An 18,099-nucleotide genomic window follows, 5' to 3' on the forward strand; every position below is an offset into this window, starting at 1 on the left:
ACCCTTCCGTAAAGCTGTCAAATTGCTGAAAAACAACACTGTTATGATTTGATTAACATCGAAATGTTATCAAATCCATTTTATTTGAAGCAGATTGGGACCTTAAAGACATCTGAAGAAGAATATTTGCAAAGTTTCGGCAGGAGTGATGGCAGGAGTTTTCAGTCCAAGGCCTATTATTCATATCAACTCTCGTGCAAGTGCAATCCAATTTTAATGGCCCCATGATCCTTCGGTGTTTATATCCCTTAAAGATGAAGCTTCAGAGGAACGTCAGAAGGAAAGAAGGCAGACAGACGCGAGTAAACAAGCCCACGGAGAGCCTGAGAAAGAGAGACAGAGAGCGGCATAAACACTTCCTCTGTTTATCAGGGCTAATGTAACGTGTGGCGGATCGGGTGGTCTGGATATGTGAAGGAAAGTGATCCGAGGACGTGTTTGGCAGCACAGCACATGACGACTGGAGTGGATGTCAAAACATTTGTGTGGGTTTATTTTCCAGGAGTCTGGGGATATAAAGTTTAACTACAGCTTGGTGAGCTAAAAAAAAAAAAAAAAGAGAGAGATGGAGTATCTTTGTAAAATAGGCCAGTGAGAGAGGGATCTTAAAATTGCTAAAAAAAAAAATTTAATCTTCAGGAAAAAAACGATGAGGGGAAGTTAAAATGTACATCCCTCAGTATGAACATTGATTTTTAATTATCAAATTTATGTTTTTTTCTTCATATATCCCAAAAATGTATATAAATAACTTTAAAAGATCACAGTACTACTAGTTGCTCGGTTTGCATAGCGTTTTTTTCTTCAAACATAATCACTCAATAATGCAATTATACAGTAAAAAGAATATTTTGTATTACTAATATATTCCTTTTGTTCAAATTTAAATTTGTGCTCATATTTTTTGTCATTTTGTTATTCATAGTAACATTTTTGTGTAATATTTTTGTTCTTAATAAAACATTAAATAAGGCAATATATTAATATATTTGTTATATTAATACATGATATGAAAGTTTCTTATAGCACAAGCTTTTATTTATTTATTTGTTTGTTTGTTTGTTTGCTTGTTTATTAATGGTGGCCTGGCTTAATTGATTTGATTGAAAATTGACTGATATGTTATTGCGATTACTGTAAAAATGCTTAATTATTTTCTATTTCCACAAACTACACTTAACTACTAAAACAACTATTAGTAGTGGCAGTTGATAAATTATTAGTAGTATTAGTATAAAACACTAAAATTGAATGAAAGTGAGTGTAGATATCCTAAAATTATTCTTTTATTCATATCATTGTAAATTTATTTTTTACTTTTCAAGCTGTTTGGACAGAAATGTGTGTAAGTATGGTGTATAAACTGTCATATTGGGGTGAAATAAACACACACAGTCCTTTTTTTTTCAAATTTAACAACATAAAAACGGTGGACCAATTGGAGCTGTTTTCAGATTGACCGCAACTTTATGAGCGGTCCCCCCGCCCACCAATATTGATTGACAGCTGCGCGCATTAACATGTCCGGTAGTCACGTTTTATTTATTTTTTTTTTTTATTTATTTTATTTTATTATTATTATTATTTTTTTTTTATTAACAATGTTGAACAGTAACAGAAAGGCATTAATACTTTTAGAATTACACAAAAGACTGAGATAACAATCAAATTGCATACATTTACAATCTTAGCATCCTCGTTAATAACACAACATATATAAATAAATACAATAACAAAATTAACAAAAAATAAATGCTAAAGAAACTTAAGTAGCAGGGGAGTTAAAGTCTTTAAAATATGAAACCAAAATCATTCAATGATGAATATAGATATCTTGCTTTTTGGCTTTTCATCTCTCTTAATGTCTTCAAATACATCACAAACTCTTCTTTAAACACCGCTAGTCTTGGGGGAGTTTTAAAAAATTTACATTTATGAATATGGAATTTTAATAATAACATCAAATTATTGATTATATAAGATATCTTTTTATCCTGAAGTATTAGGCCAAACTTAATAATTTCCCATGAGAAGACAAGTCTTATAGATATTTTCTGTTGTATCCAAACTAGTGCTTCATCCCAAAATCTTTGTACCTCATTACATTGGAAAAACAAGTGTTCAATTGTTTCTATATCTACCTTACAAAACTGGCATACATTTGAGTCATCAATATTGAATTTTAACCTTAGAAATTCTTTTGCAGGATAAATGTGATTCATAATTTTAAAGTGCACTTCTTTACATTTAGGATTAACAGGATATGGAAGAAATCTTTTTCTAATATCATAAATAATTTTCTTATCATAATGAGACAAAATATGAGCTCTCTTAACAGGTCCTGGAAAACAACACTGTGTTAGACAATCTCTCAAAAATTTGTTTGAGCATTTCCTATCTGTAAAGTTAACATTTTCTATCTTAAGATCAATTATTTTTGGATTTATCGTTGCATATTTTATTTGTTCTTTTACTAGGTTAACTATTTGCAATGGTATGTTCTTGATAATGTTATTATATCTTTTAGGAGAACAACTTATTTGGTATTTTCTACAGAAAGCATCATGACTCAACATATTTCTTGAATCATTCATAACATGTGTTATTGACCATATGCCATTCTTCCACCATTCTTCAATAAACAAAGATTTTATATTCACCAAAATACACCTATTATTCCAAATAGATATGTTATGTGGGCTAAAATTATGTTTAAATATCAATTTCCAATATAATAGCACTTGTTGATGAAAAGCAGAAAGTTTTATAGGAAGTTTAGACAATTCAAAATCATTCTGTAATAAAAAATTAATACCACCACATTTCTTAAATATAAGTGTAGGAATCTCAAACCAAAAAGAAGATTCATTTTTAATGAAAGATTGTAGCCATTTAAGTTTAATGGCCCCATTCATTATATCAAAGTCTATTGTTTTAAGACCTCCCTCCTCATAATCTTTAATCATATCACTTTTACGTATGTAGTGATTTTTCATTTTCCAAATAAAATCAAAGTTCAACTTGTTTACTGCTTTTATCTTTTTAGCTGACACTGCTAAGGAAAAACATGGATAAATGAATCTAGAGAGGCTTTCTACTTTCGTTAACAAGATTCTACCAAAGATTGTTATGTCTCTCTGTAACCAACTGGTTAATATTAATTTACATTTATCTAAATTTCTGTCAAAATTTAAATTTTCAAAATTTCCTCTTTTTTTAGATAGCCAAATTCCTAAATATTTAATTTCTTTTTTAACTGGAATATTATACAATGATGTACTGTTGTGATCATGGATGGCCATTAACTCGCACTTCGACATATTTAACCATAAACCTGAAGCTTCTGAGAATTTTTTTATACACTGGAGTGCTAAGGGAATTTGCTTTTTTATATTTTCCAAAAAAAGTGTCGTATCATCAGCAAATTGACTGATAATAAACTGTTTTCCTTCTAAATTAATACCGGATACATCTCCTATTTTAATAAAAATAGATAACATTTCTGCAACCATGATAAAAAGTAACGGTGAACAGGCACATCCTTGTCTAATGCCTCTTTTTACCTTGAAACGTGGGCTTGTACCTTGTGTGAGAGATACAGAGCTGTTTATATCTTTAAAATCATTCTAACAATGTTTATAAATTTGGGACCAAAACCAAAATGATTAAGTGTCTGAAAGATAAATGAGTGTTCCACCATGTCAAATGCCTTATAAAAATCCAAAAATAAAACAAATGCATCTTCTTTAATTAGATGTCCATATTCAATCAAATCTAGGATTAGCCTAATATTATTGTGAATTGACCTGTGTTTTAAAAAACCTGATTGTGTCTCACTAATGATTTGTGATAAACCAGTTTTTAATCTAAAAGCCAACACTTTAGTAAATATCTTATAATCTGTATTTAAAAGTGTTATGGGGCGTAAATTATCTAACAATCTCTTATATTTATTTGGTTTAGGTAACATAATTATTAGGCCTTGTTTCATGGTTGGTAAAAGCTCATTTTCATTCCTGTAGCTTCAAACAGTAGATATTTTAGGTCATCCCAAAAAAATTTATAAAAATCTATTGTTAAGCCATCTGGGCCTGGTGATTTACCAGGATTACTGTATTCAATGGCTGTATCAAACTCTTGTAAGGATATGTCTGATTCACACAAATCCTTAAATACAGTATCAATTGAAGGGTTATGATCTTTTATATCCTGGAAAAAATAATTAGAAATACTAGGGGAAAATGAGGATGTATATAATTTAGTATAAAATTTGAATACCTCCTTTGCTATTTCATTATGGTTTGAATGTTCAACATCATTCACAATTAAACGTTTAATTGAATTCCTTTCTTGTCTCCTTTTTTCTAAATTAATAATATATGAAAAAAAAAATTTCACCCTCTTCCAGCCACTTCGCTCTGGATCTCACATACGCTCCTTTGGCCTTTTTAATATACAAGTCATCTAGCATGGAATGAAGCTTAATAAGTTTTTGTCCCTCCTCTTTTGACATATTTTGATTACAACATTTATTAATCTCTTGAATTAATTCTAATTCTTTTTCACGTTACTTTTTATCAGATTTTTACTAAATGTAATTGAAAACTCTCTTATTTTATGTTTTAAATATTCCCATTTAGTACCACTTTGCATTTTTTTACTTTTAACTTCAGCTATTATTTTTTTTTATATATACACAAAAGTCATTATTATTAAGCAAATCAGCATTAAATTTCCAATAACTTTTATTATTAGAAGATTTCTTATTTTGTTCTAAAAGTAAGTTAATCACACTATGATCAGTTAAGGGGGCACCTGAAATGTTACATTTAGTTACATAACTTAAAAGACTTTCTGATCCTAACCAATAGTCTATCCTAGATTTTAAAGGAGCATTTGGTTTAGACCATGAAAAGTGTCTAGATGTAGGGTTTAGTTTTCTCCATATATCAGTTAGCGAATTTGTTAAACAAAAGTCTTGAATAATACAGTTAATATGAGGACTACTCAATTTAGAAGGATATCTATCCATATATTCATCTGGTGTTAAATTAAAATCGCCTCCAATTAAAACATATTCTGTAGGATATCTAATTTTGATGTCATTTGTAACTTCTGTAATTGAATCTAGCAGATTCTTATTCTGGGTACGTACATTATATCCATAAACATTGACTAAAATGAAGAATATTTTGTCTAATTGTAAGACTACTGCGAGCCAATGGACATCCACATCCGCCTTGTGTGTGATAATTTTACCTGGGCATTTATTCATGCATATAGCGACACCTGCAGACCTATTTGATCCGTGACTAAATAACATGTCATCCCCCCATTGTTTCTTCCAGAAAGCAGCATCTATCACCTCAGAGTGCCTTTCTTGTAAAATAAACAGTGAGATTTTTGACTTTTGCCAAACAAAAAAATTCCCTTCCTTTTAACAGAGTCCTTTAAACCCCTACAATTCAAAGATGAAAACGAAATGTTGGAATTCAACAAGAACAAGAACAATTGAACAACAATAACTGAATTAAATTAAAATTAAATTAGAAATTAACAAAATAAGTGATCACTCTCTACAACACCGACTTAATTTAAAGGTGGTGATAGAAAAAAAAGTCCCGTTTCTTTATCAGTCCATCTCACCTTGATTTAACACGCAACATTCAGTACCCTTTTAGTAAATGCGTTTACCCTCGATGTATCCATAAGGGCCTCTAAACCCGGCTGCTTTGCCTTCCTTTCTAGCTTGTTCGATTTTTGGCCACAGTTCACGTCTTAAAAGTCTGTCTTCTTTAGTTAAATCCTCTGCGAAGCGAATGCTTGCTTCTCTGCATATCTCAGACATCTTGGTTCTTTTCCATATTTCATCTCGGACCATTCTGTGGGTGAAAAGAATGATCACCTCCCTGGGACGGTTGGGCTCCTTCCTTCCACCCTATGCACGACATCGACAGCCTCCGTCATAGAACCAGCATATTCGGGCATTATTTTGCTGAGAAGTTGAATCACGTCCTCTCTTATACGCTCAGTGGTATTCTCTTTGAGACTTTTTATTCGAAGACACCACCTTCTTTTGTACCTTTCTTCTTCCAACATACGAGCTTTCAAGTCAATGTTGACTTCCTTGAGTGTTTCAATTTGTTTTTCCATCACCTTGATTTTGTCTTTACATTCTTTTAGGTCCTGTGCATTTATTTGGACGGATTTGGCAACGCTAGCAATCATCACACTGTGTTGTTTCATTTGCATGCTTAGTTCTTCGTGTTGATCCTCTACTTTGTTTCCGAGTGTTTTAATGGCATCGAGAATAGCCAAATTGGACACTTCACTTTGCTCATTCTCTGTTGGCTTTTTTTGGTATTTTGCCTTTCTGCGACTTGCATGGTGTTGGAGGATCAGAATCAGTACCTCTCTCTCTTTTGCTCGCTCCTACAGTTACGTCCATCGCATAGCAGTGTTCCTCCACTTCAATCATTTTATAAATGGATTTGGGTACGATTAACTGACAAATATAACAGGTGAGAGTGAACTTTAACTAATCAAATCAAACAAACGTGGGACTAAAGTGAGAGCTCGTAACAATCGCTACTTCTCAGTGCGCCATCTTGCCGGAAGTCTCTCGTCCGGTAGTCATGTGTATAATCATATAATCAAGACAGGACAAGCGCAAAGCAGCCGGGAATAAAAGGCCTGTACAGTTCGCTAGGATCATTAATCATCATCAAATGTGATCAAGAGTGAGTTTTACAAGATTAAGATGTTTTAAAACAGTGCATGTGTGTAATGAATTACAGCGATTCACTTCAGCTTTACTTCATCAGCACAGCCTCGTGTCAGAACAATTATAAAGGAAGACGCTTCAATCGCGGTTTGTGGACGTTAAATCAGGTTTATTTTGTACATTAATATAAGAGATCTCCATACAGCAGTGGATATTACCAGTATCATGTCACATAAAAATCTTGCAATCATGCAAAGCTTAACGCGCTCTCTCTCTCTCTCTCTCTCTCTCTCTCTCTCTCTCTCTCTCTCTCTCTCTCTCTGTGTGTGTGTGTGTGTGTCTTCATGTCTGAGCTGTGTGTGTGTGTGTCTGCGTGCCTGAGCTATGTGTGTGTGTATGTCTGCGCTACGTTTGTGTGTGTATGTGTGTGCGCTATGTGTTTGTGTCCTTGCTGTGTGTGTGCGTGAACTTTGTAATGACATTGTGTGTGACTCATTGTTGCAAATCCACAAAAAATTGCATCAAATACTGATTGTTAAAGTTCTTACTATAGTATTTCTCACACACTTTTATGTGAGATCTGCTTCCTGAGGCAGCCGAGGGTGGCGATTGCTGACAGGCACGTGGGAACGGTGGGTGGGGAGGACTAGCCTTAAAGGGCCAGTACAAAAAAAAAAAAAACAGCAAAACCTTTTTTCCAGCTATATAGACATTTCAAACAGCTATAATAAATAATCTGATGGGTATTTTGAGCTGAAACTTTACAGACACATTCTGGGGACACAAAAGACTTATATTAAATATGAAAAAAGGGGTAACCTATGTGCCCTTTAAGTCAAAAGTAACCAAAGGTGGTAACTAACTTTACAGGAAAAAAAACACTGAAAAGTAAAGGCCTTACCACTGATAGTGATGCCCAGTTCAACTCCTCTTTTCTTCTGCAGCTTCACATGGAAAGTTCCACTGCTAGGTACAACAGACTCTGGGCGGACATACAACAGCAATGTTAGGTTATTACATAGTAATTATAACTTAAAAGGTCCTATTATACTCCTTATATACTTATATAAAATATAGCTCTCAGGTGCCCCCATATGTGATGTTTTATAGTATACTGTAAATCTTTATGGGTGAAAGTAAAGCAAGCTGTTTTCATGTCTATTTGAATGCAAATGAGCAGCTATTTCTGTGTATGGTTGGAGCATTATAAACCATATATTTTTTCACATATTTTTTATATATATATATTTATTTATAAAGCTTAGATACTAGAAAAACACACTGACAAGCTTCATGAGACATGTGTTAACCCCCTGGTGGATTTATCCAGTTTTGGAAGCTTCTAAATAAAAGCCACTATCTAACATCATTATACAGCATGGAAGAGCCAAGATAAAATGTAAAATTATTTCATTGTGTTCAGTCATATACACCTAGGATGGCTTAAGTTTCACCTATGGTGAAAAATCTACTTTTCAAGCTGTTTGGACAAAAATATGTGTAGGTATAGTGTATAGGCGGTCATATTGGGGTGATATAAACACACTGAGTTCTTGTTTTTCAATTTAACAGCATACAAATGGTGGACCAATTGGAGCATGCTCCAAGAACATGCTTCAATCCTGGTTTGTGGACGTTAAATCAGGTTTATTTTGTACATTAACATAACAGATATCCATACAGCAGTGGAGATTAACCACTGTCACATTTGCGTGCAAAAATAGTGCAAAGCTAAACGCACGCTATCTGTATGTATGTGCGTATCGTGTCCATGCTGGGTATATGTGTGTTTGTCTGTGTGTGTGCGCGTGAACTTTGTAACGACATTGTGTGTGACTCATCATTGTAACTTAACACAGCAAATGCATCAAATACTCATTGGTAAAGTTCTTACTGTAGTATTTCTCACAAACACTACGTGAGATCTGCTTCCTTTAAGTCTGTTTGTTGTCTGATGCAACCGAGAAAGGAGATTAAGGCACGCAGAAAGGCACGTAGAAACGATGGGCGGGGAGGACTAGCCTTAAAGGCGCAGTACAGCAAAACCGCCACCCAGTGCAAAAATGTATAAAATAGAATCTTATAAAAAGTATAATAAAAAATCTGATGGGTGTTTTAAGCTGAAACTTTACAGACACATTCTGGAGACACAAAAGATTCATAATAAATCTGAGAAAAGGGGTAACCTAGGTGCCCTTTAAGAGGTAGTTTTAATTTTTGGGTGAACTATTCTTTTAAGCGCTCCACTGGCGGTTAAGGGTTTAAACAGCTTAATAAATATCATATTAGCTAATCTATGATGGGCGATCACATGAAACTGATTGTTATAATAACATCAGTATGATCGAACGCTCAAAGAACCAGACTAGACTGATCACACCGGTGTGATTGTATGCGTCAAATGGTTAAGAATTCTTAGTGGAAAATCCAGGAGACCCAACTAACCTGCCACATCAAACTCAATCTCTAGCGAAACCTTATTGGCCAGAGCGGCGTCTCGGAGCAGCTGATTGGCCTCTTCCAGTGTTCCGTCTTCTGTAGGAATTCCATTGATGGACAAGACTCTGTCTCCAACCTGGAGAAGCCCACACCTGCCAATCAAAACAAGGCATAAGATATGATAGACGATTAATCCAGTAGCTGAAGTGCGACATGTTCTTGGTCATAATACAGAGTAAAGTGGGCCAGACTTCACAATCAGTATGTTTACATGGACACCAATACTCCAATTTTAATACGATAAAGACAATACTCTGATTAAGAGTCTACCATGTAAACAGCAATTTTTGATTGCTTTAATCTGAGTAAAGTCATAATTGAAGAAATCAAATTTGACATGTGGAGTATTCCTGTTCCTATTTTAGTTGCAATATTGAAGTGCAGTACAGACATGTAAACACCGCAATCAAAATATTACCGCTTTGTAGTACTTGTAGTACTTTTCACTATGTTTTGAGACAGGCAGGATGCACACGGCAGTTGTCAGTCATTTGACGACAAACAAATGAGAATAGCTTCGAGCAAGAGAACACATTTTTCTCATTCAGAACCTTTGAGTTTGTCACAGGGGCATGAATGAAAAGTTAGAGAATGAAATGGCAGAGGTGGCTGTCAAGGCTCAAGAATTTGTACTGTTTAACTGCAGTTGAACTTGTTGCAAAATTAAAAACAAAATGGCCAAAATCTCATATGGTGCCATGACGAACAGAAACTGTAAAACGCTGGAGGAAACTAGTGTCTGATGGTGACGTAATGAAGTTAATCGAACTACAGTATGTACTTTAACATGTTAAACAGGAACGTAAAAGGAACACTCAAAAGCAATTCATGTAAACACCTTAATCATAGTATTATTTTATTCAGATTAGGGCAAATAATTAGATAATTAGATTAATTATGTGCCTATGTGTTCAACAGAAGAAAGAAACTCAAACATGTTTGGATCAAGTCATTTTCCAGAATGTCATTTTGGAAGTGAATTAGTCATTTAGAGAAACACATTTTGTTTAGAAATGGACTCAATTTACCAGTCTCCTAGAGCAGTGGCTGTCGCCTCACAGCAAGAAGGTCGCTGGTTCGAGCCTCGGCTGGGTCAGTTGGCATTTCTGTGTGGAGTTTGCATGTTTTCCCCGTGTTAGGGTGGATTTCCTCCGGGTGCTCCAAAGGCATGCGCTATAGGCAAAGCAAGGCCTTGGGCAAGCTAAATTGTCTGTAGTGTATGTATGTGAATGAGTGTGTATAGGTGTGTCCCAGTGATGGGTTGCAGCTTGAAGGGCAACCGCTGCATAAAACATATGCTGAATAAGTTGGAGGTTCATTCCACTGTTGCGCCCCCTGATTAATAAAGGGACTAATCTGAAAAAAAAATGAATGAATGAATGAATAAAGCTTGCAGTAAGGATGACAAAAAATGTTGTTTTCAAACAAACGGTATGTTTATTACTTTACCTAGATATGTTTAAGCACAAGTAATTGCCTAATGTAAAATATAAAAGCAAAACATCTGTACGCCATTTGTAACTAAAAAAACGTAAGCCTTTAAATTGGCCTTATATTAGTTGCCAATTAGTTGCAAATTTTTTAAAGTTTCTTGTCCGTAGCTGTGACGTCCCTCATCTCATTTTGGGTGTGTGTCAATTCTTTTGCCTTGCACTCAAAAAATGCTCTGGGCTTGTCACGGTATTGGGGATGAGTTGTCTACAAATGTCTCATCAATTTGAACAGCCTCATACATTCGTTAGCAAGAACTTTGGACTTGTAAAATAAGCCTATTTTCAATAAGCAAAGTGTTCATGTAAAGCCAATAGTGAAAAGTTGGGCTGTACTAAACTAATATCAATAGTTTCCTTTTTCAAAAATAAACAGGAAAAATGGTGGATTTATAAGCTCATTTTCAGTCTGGCCTCACTGTTGGAAGCCGTATGTGTTTAGAAGAGAATTCAACTGACCTGACATACTGTGACTTCCAGCCCAAACACCACAAATGTCACACACTGCCACAGTACAACACAACTCAACACACATCAGATCACTCGGCTTACAGTAAAGCTTCACACCAGGATTGACTCACACACTGAGCTACAGAAACAAACAAAAACAACATAGTTTGCAGGTCTGAATTTAATTATGGAGAGTTTGATTTGGATATCATCTACTGTACATGTAAGTGAAACGGAATTTATATTTGTTTGAACTCAAAAATGAAGAGACCTAAATTGGTGACAAACATTCAGAGCTATTGACAGAACAGTTAAAATCTGCTGATGTACTTTCCAATCAGCTTAACCTGCTGAAGAAGATATACAACGTTTTACTACAAGCACAATTAAAATCACCACACATCATCAAGTATTAACCATTAAAACTATATAATTATATAAAAAAAGCTATATAAAGTTTCTATATAATTTTTCCCAGCAGTGAATTAAGCTAATATTAAGCTTCATTCATTTATTCATTCATTCATTCATTCATCCATTTATTCATTTCCTTTGGTTTAGTCCCTTATCTATCAGTGAACCCCCAACTATTTCGGCATATTTTTTACTCAGTGGATGCCTGGTACTGGGAAACACCTGGTACTGGGAAACACCCAGACACTCTCTCATTCACACACACTCATACACTATGGCCAATTTAGTTAATCCAATTCACCTACAGCATACCACATGTCTTTGGACTGTGGGGGAAGCCCGGAGGAAACCCACACGAACACGGGGAGCAAACTCCACAGAGAAATGCCAACTGACCCAACTGAAACTTGAACCAGCAACCTTCTTGCTTTGAAGTGACAGTGCTAATTACTGAGCCACTGTGCCCTATTAAGCTTCCTTCAGACAAATTATAGTTGTATAAGAGCTACATAATATTAGCAAAACAACAGAAGTGGAACCTTCCAATATAGAAATCTAATTAGTGACATAATATTTAAATATGACATACAAGTTCATGTTTGGACCTCATATATATAACATTTATTTCGTATTAGCAATAAATATTTCAAAATATTGTAAAAAAGACAATTTACATATATTCTTTCAACCATTAGAATTGAAAATATGTACACAATGTTCAAATATATTAGCTATAATTTTATATGTTTATATATGGTCAATCAGATTTCCACATTGGTGTTTAGCAAGTTAAAGACACATTGCCATCCCTAAAATATCTTTAAGCTAAAAGTAATTAACCATAAAACTACTTTTGAGTAATTTTAGACCTACATTTAGCAAATTATTAGCAAACAAAGCAAATTAACAACTGTTAAACCAGAGAATAAAATGTTAGCAAAATTAATTAGTTAGCAAAGTAAGTTGCAACTAAAATATCTGTTATTTCTTCTAAAATAACACCAAAACAAGATCATTTTGATAATAATAAGAATTTAGCACCTTTGCAGCAGCTTAGTTTAAGATGTTTATCCAAAAATAATTGATGAGGCCAGATCAGACAATAACTGACAGTAAGAACTCATTCATTCATCCATTCATTCATTTTCCTTTGGCTTAGTCGCTTGATTAATCAGGGGTTGCCTAAGCAGAATGAACCGCCAACTTATCCAGCATATATTTTACGCAGCAGATGCCCTTCAACCCGCAATCCAGCACTGAGAAATACCCATACACTCTTGCATTAACACACACACTCATACACTACAGACAATTTAGCTTATTCAAGTAATCTATAGCGCATGTCTTTGGACTGTGGGGGAAACCGGGGCTCCCGGAGGAAACCTACGCCAAGACAGGCAGAACATGCAAACTCCACACAGAAACACCAGCTGATCCAGCTGGGTCTTGAACCAGCGACCTTCTTGCTGTGAGGTAAAAGTGCTAGCCAATGAGCCACCGTGTCGCCTGCAGTAAGAAGTGATTGTACAGAAATAATAATTAAAACAGTAATAGAGCAGCAAAAAACAAATCTTCAATTTAGTTTCTTTAAAAAGAGAATCAATTGAGACAATTCTATAAACAATTAAAGTTAGTTAGCTAAATATGAACGAACAACAAAGCAGCTGATGTAGCACATTTGAAGCCATTACTTCAGATGTTTCTTTTGGACAAATAAAAAAGAGACCCAAAATGAGGGAATCATTTACATATGGTGAGTTCACAGATATATAACTTACCAAAATGTTACCAAAACCACTGAATAAGCAGCATTGTAGAGACAACGTTTGACAAACTACAGTGCTTTTGTACAAATACAAAAAGATCCATTGGAAATTTTTTTACATATTATAGCAAAAACTATAGAAACAATCTGAAGATTACACTACAAATACCTTTCAAACTATTACAAACCATCAAATAAACCATTAAAACCAGTACATTTTAACGATTTCAACCGTGTTTTGGGACTTATTCAATTATGATTTATTGGTTTTAATATTCCACCAATAGAAGCTGTAGAGCAGTTAGCAGTAGATAGTCATTGGTTCAATTTAAACCATTATTGAATCCATTGAATCCATTACAGCATTTTCAGCAGGGATTTTAGCAAGATTTTAGCAAACATTAGCAAAGCAGCTGATGTAGCACATTTATTGCAGCTACGTTTCAGACTTTTCAACAACTGCTAACAACAATAAGACATTAATGCTAGTTAAAAGTAACTAAACAGACACAAACATGAGGGTTTAGACAAATTTTGCAAAATGTTAGCAAACTTTAGCAAAACAGTTAATATATCTTGTATCTCTCTTACATTTCACAAATAGAGAGACAGCATTTAATTGCTAAAAAATTTTTAGCAATAAAGCAGATTTGTTGTATCTTAATATGTCTAAAAATTTCTTTAGAAAAAACACAAAAAGAAACGTAAGACACTTGTTGACAAATAGCAAGGATTCAGAGCTAAAGCTATAGCAGATATTAGCAAAACAGCTTTAGAAGCAGCTTAGTTTTAAATTCCTTTGGACAAATAAAAAGAAACCTAATTTGTACGTACAATGTTTTTGTGTGATTTTTGTTTTCAGCCACTTGAGTTTATTTCATAAGTACCTACCTAAATATTACAAGAGCACAAAGTGTGACAGCGACACTCTCCAGCCTTGTCATATATTATGAATTAAAGTCTCTGTCTTAAATGTTGCTGATAAAAGGTGTGATTTTTTTAGCAGTGAGGGTCTCCTGCTGAGTGTTGACCCAGTTTGTGAGGTAATATACCAACTCCAGTGTATCTCTCTCAGAGTCAGTTTATGTCAGCTCTTAAAAAAAAGATCCTTTCTGCATTTTCAGAGGATCATTAGTGCATTGTGGGACCTATAGTGTGTTTGTGCGTGATGAGCATGGTTTAGTTACATTTTGTGTTGTACCTTTCGGCTGAGCTGTCCGGCTCTATGAAGCGGATAAGAGGAGGTGCGGAGAGCGTTTCTGTTGCAAATATTCCACCTTGTAGTTGAACCCCGAAGCCATTGAGAGGGTCTCCTCTGAGAGTGACCTCGCTGGACTCTGTGTGGACTATCTGACCTCCGGGACCCACCGAACTTGAGGCTAAAGACACGGCTAAACAGAGAGAAACATCATAAATTTACCTCAAAAACCTAAACCAATGTAGTCAAAAAAGCTACATGGCTAACTATACAGATAATGGAAAGTTAATTTGATAGAATAAAAATGCTAGTTTATTTAAGAATTGATTATTTATGCAATGTTTTTTGAATGTTATTTATTTCACTAAGGGTAATGTGTTGTCTGTGTAGAGTTAAATTAGACTAGCATAAGTACAGATTATTGATCAAATATTTGTGAGTGTTTTTATTACCTATAGTACTGTTAGCTTAGCAACATGCTAACCACACAGCTTGATATGTGCTAACAAGTCATAGACATTTACAACATGTTATCTGTTTATTTTTATAAGATTTGAATCTATCAATTAGACAATCTATAATTTGAAACATTAATTGTTAGCTTAGCAGCATGCTAGTGTACATCTAAGGTAAATACAAATTTCTAATTAGGTTATTATAGAATATATCTAATGTTATATAGATAAAAAATATTGTCGTCTTATAAAATAAACCCATAACACACACTGTAAATGTCTACCCTGCTGAAAAAAACAGCATATGCTGGTAAGGTATGTTTTGATGCTGGTCTTGCTGGTCTCAATGCTAATCAGAACTAGCACTGAGACCAGCAAGATTATCACTGAAACCAGCAAGACCAGCATCGAAACCAGCAAAACCAGCATACCAGCACCAAAACATACCTTACCAGTATATGCTGTTTTTTTCAGCAGGGATGAATTATCAGTGCATATCAAGCTGTGTCATTAGCTTAGCAACATGCTAACATCTAAAGACTCAGGAAACAAAAAGTTAATTTCATAGACAGAAAAAATTACTAATCTAATTAAGAACGAATTACTTATGCAAATTTGTGTGTTATTTATTGTGCCTAGAGTAATGTGTCATTGGCTTAAAAATATGCAAATAGCTAACATCACACTTAGCTAAATTTCATTAGATATATTAAATTAGGCTAATATAAGCAAACATAGATTATTGATCCTGTTTGATCCGATTATTAACTAGAATAATGTTGTTAGCTTATCAACATGCTAACATACAATTAATGTAAATATATTTTCTAATTGTTTTAGATTGTATAACTGATATAGTATTTCTATCTTATAAAAATAAACACATAACACACGTAAATGTCTATGTATTGTCAGTACATATAAAGCTGTGTCGTTTGCTTAGCAACATGCTAACATCCAGCTATACAGATGACCTCAAATGGTTCAATCAAAAGACAACAGTTCAGTCTGTGTAGAAACAAGTTAGCATTGCTTAATACTTTTAAAAAGTTTATTGTTAGCTTCACAACATGCTAACAGCTAACACTATAGTTGAACTGATTTAAAGTTAAAATAGCAATAAAAAAGTATAAATATTTTATAGTAAAAGTAAAACTGTTAGAACTGATAGATTGTCTTACTTATGGTAACTTCAATTCCTGTATTTGACCTATAGCTTTATTATTATTGTTATTGTTATTATTATTATTATTATTATTATTATTATTAATGATAATAATCATTTCGAAACAATTAAAAGCTACATTCGGTGTTTTTTTTTTTAACTCTTAAATAATAATAATCATCCCAAAATAAACTTTTCAAAATTAATTAGAGCATAGCAATTAGCCAACACCTTCTTAACATGCAAATAACATCCAACTCCACTTTAAGGTGCAGTAGGTGATCTGCCTAAATGCTAACTGATTAGCATAACATGTTTGAAACACAAACACTCCCCAGTCGTTCAAAGCCACGCCTCCTGAAATCACGAATCCGCTCATCAATGATGACAAAGACCCACTAGATCATGTCATTCACCAGTTAGAAAACTTTACAGTACTTTATAATACTACAATTCTGAATGAAAAACTGCTATTATATCTGGCATGTTTTCAGTTGTGTAGCAAGCAAAACTTGTCATATTGTGCAATATTTCATGCATGCAAGGATTGCTGGACTGACTCTCTCATGAGCTTTGTCCTAAAGCGACTGCTGTATGCTTAGTGGTTGGCTGGCGGCGTGCAGGAATTCCACTTATTACTAAGCCATACTTACATGCTATTTCAGACCAAATATTCAAAGTAGCATGGTAAACAATATATGGACGCGTCACAGGTTGTCATTGTTCTAAAATGAACCAATGTGATGTGAATATAAAACCAACTTCACCTCAGTAAAGCAGGCTAGGCGAAATAGCGCTATTTCCTTATGTTTTTTTGTTAAGCTAAATAAAAATCTACATTATCCATGGTGTAAAAGGGACCTTATGTAATTTGAAAATAGTCACAACAATATTTCGCCGGAAGATTTCAGTGGATGAACAACACTTCTGTGCATATATCCCACTCGTAAAACAACAAAATCTACATCAGCTTTGCGTGACTAAAATAGTTTTAAAACATAACATTACTTGTCTAAAAGAAATACTTCAGCCATGGTGTCGTCCTTCCTCCAGCATTCAAAAGTAACTCCAATATTGATACAGAATTTTAAAAAGTTTTGATTCAGCATTTGTTTTTACCGCTGTCTGTACATGTACAGTACATGCGGCACATGTGCATGAGCTAATGGCGGATCTGCGTAAAGAGAGGTGCGCAGTTGTACAAATCTACATTTGGTGACAGACAGTTTGGGCTACTTATCAGAATTATGGGAATTATCGGCCTGACAGTTTTTAATTGGATGAACATTTTTAGTCTTATGCCTTACCCAGAATATAAACACACATATAATTACATTTAGATCATCTACTTTAATCAGGACTATTGGAATGTGAAGAGACTTTCAACCAGCCCAACAAAAAATGTTTCTGAAGGCAATCACCTACTGCACCTTTACATTAGCTACATTATAATTTCTTCAGAAGATATGCACATCTATATATCAATAACACAATTTATGGGATTTGGGGATCCTATGTAGAATAGCAAATATAATAAACTGTAAACCAAACCAGTCACCTACAGGAGCTCTTGTGCTCTTTTTTCCTCTGTCGTCTCTTTAGCATGGAATTGCGTGGGCTCATTGGCGGAGCGGCCCGGGGCAGCGTGCTGGAACCCTGGCTGGTCATGCCCGATGTGGTGGTGGACCCAGGAGAGAAGTTAGTGCAGACTACCGCTGGGGAGGAAGAGAGAGAGAGAAAAATCAACCAGAGCAACTGCATTAAAAATGTAAAATCATGGCAGCGGTCCAAAAGACTGAACGGCTCGCTGCAGGTTAATGATCCATATTCTACTGGTCCCTTGCTAGTCTTTGCAAATCCATTCGCTCTTCTAAGCATTTGTTATTTAAGGGGACGTTTTATTCAATTTGGAGGCTGCCTCTGGGAGGTGGACGTCTGG

The 18,099-nt window shown here is 34.5% G+C and overlaps 1 protein-coding gene across 1 annotated transcript in view; it reads right to left on the reverse strand.

The window, feature by feature from the left end:
* The window catches only part of grip2b (glutamate receptor interacting protein 2b), a 258,941-nt gene that overhangs the window by 25,063 nt on the left and 215,779 nt on the right, over positions 1-18,099 (reverse strand). The window contains exons 11-14 of the mRNA XM_056447878.1: positions 17,723-17,875; positions 14,544-14,733; positions 9,170-9,315; positions 7,626-7,706 (exon numbers count right to left, since the gene is read on the reverse strand). Coding sequence (XP_056303853.1) covers positions 7,626-7,706; positions 9,170-9,315; positions 14,544-14,733; positions 17,723-17,875 — 570 coding nt within the window. The remainder of the gene's footprint in view (positions 1-7,625; positions 7,707-9,169; positions 9,316-14,543; positions 14,734-17,722; positions 17,876-18,099) is intronic.

This window comes from Danio aesculapii, chromosome 22 (assembly GCF_903798145.1).
Source record: "Danio aesculapii chromosome 22, fDanAes4.1, whole genome shotgun sequence".
In the NCBI taxonomy this organism is placed as follows: Eukaryota; Metazoa; Chordata; class Actinopteri; order Cypriniformes; family Danionidae; genus Danio; species Danio aesculapii.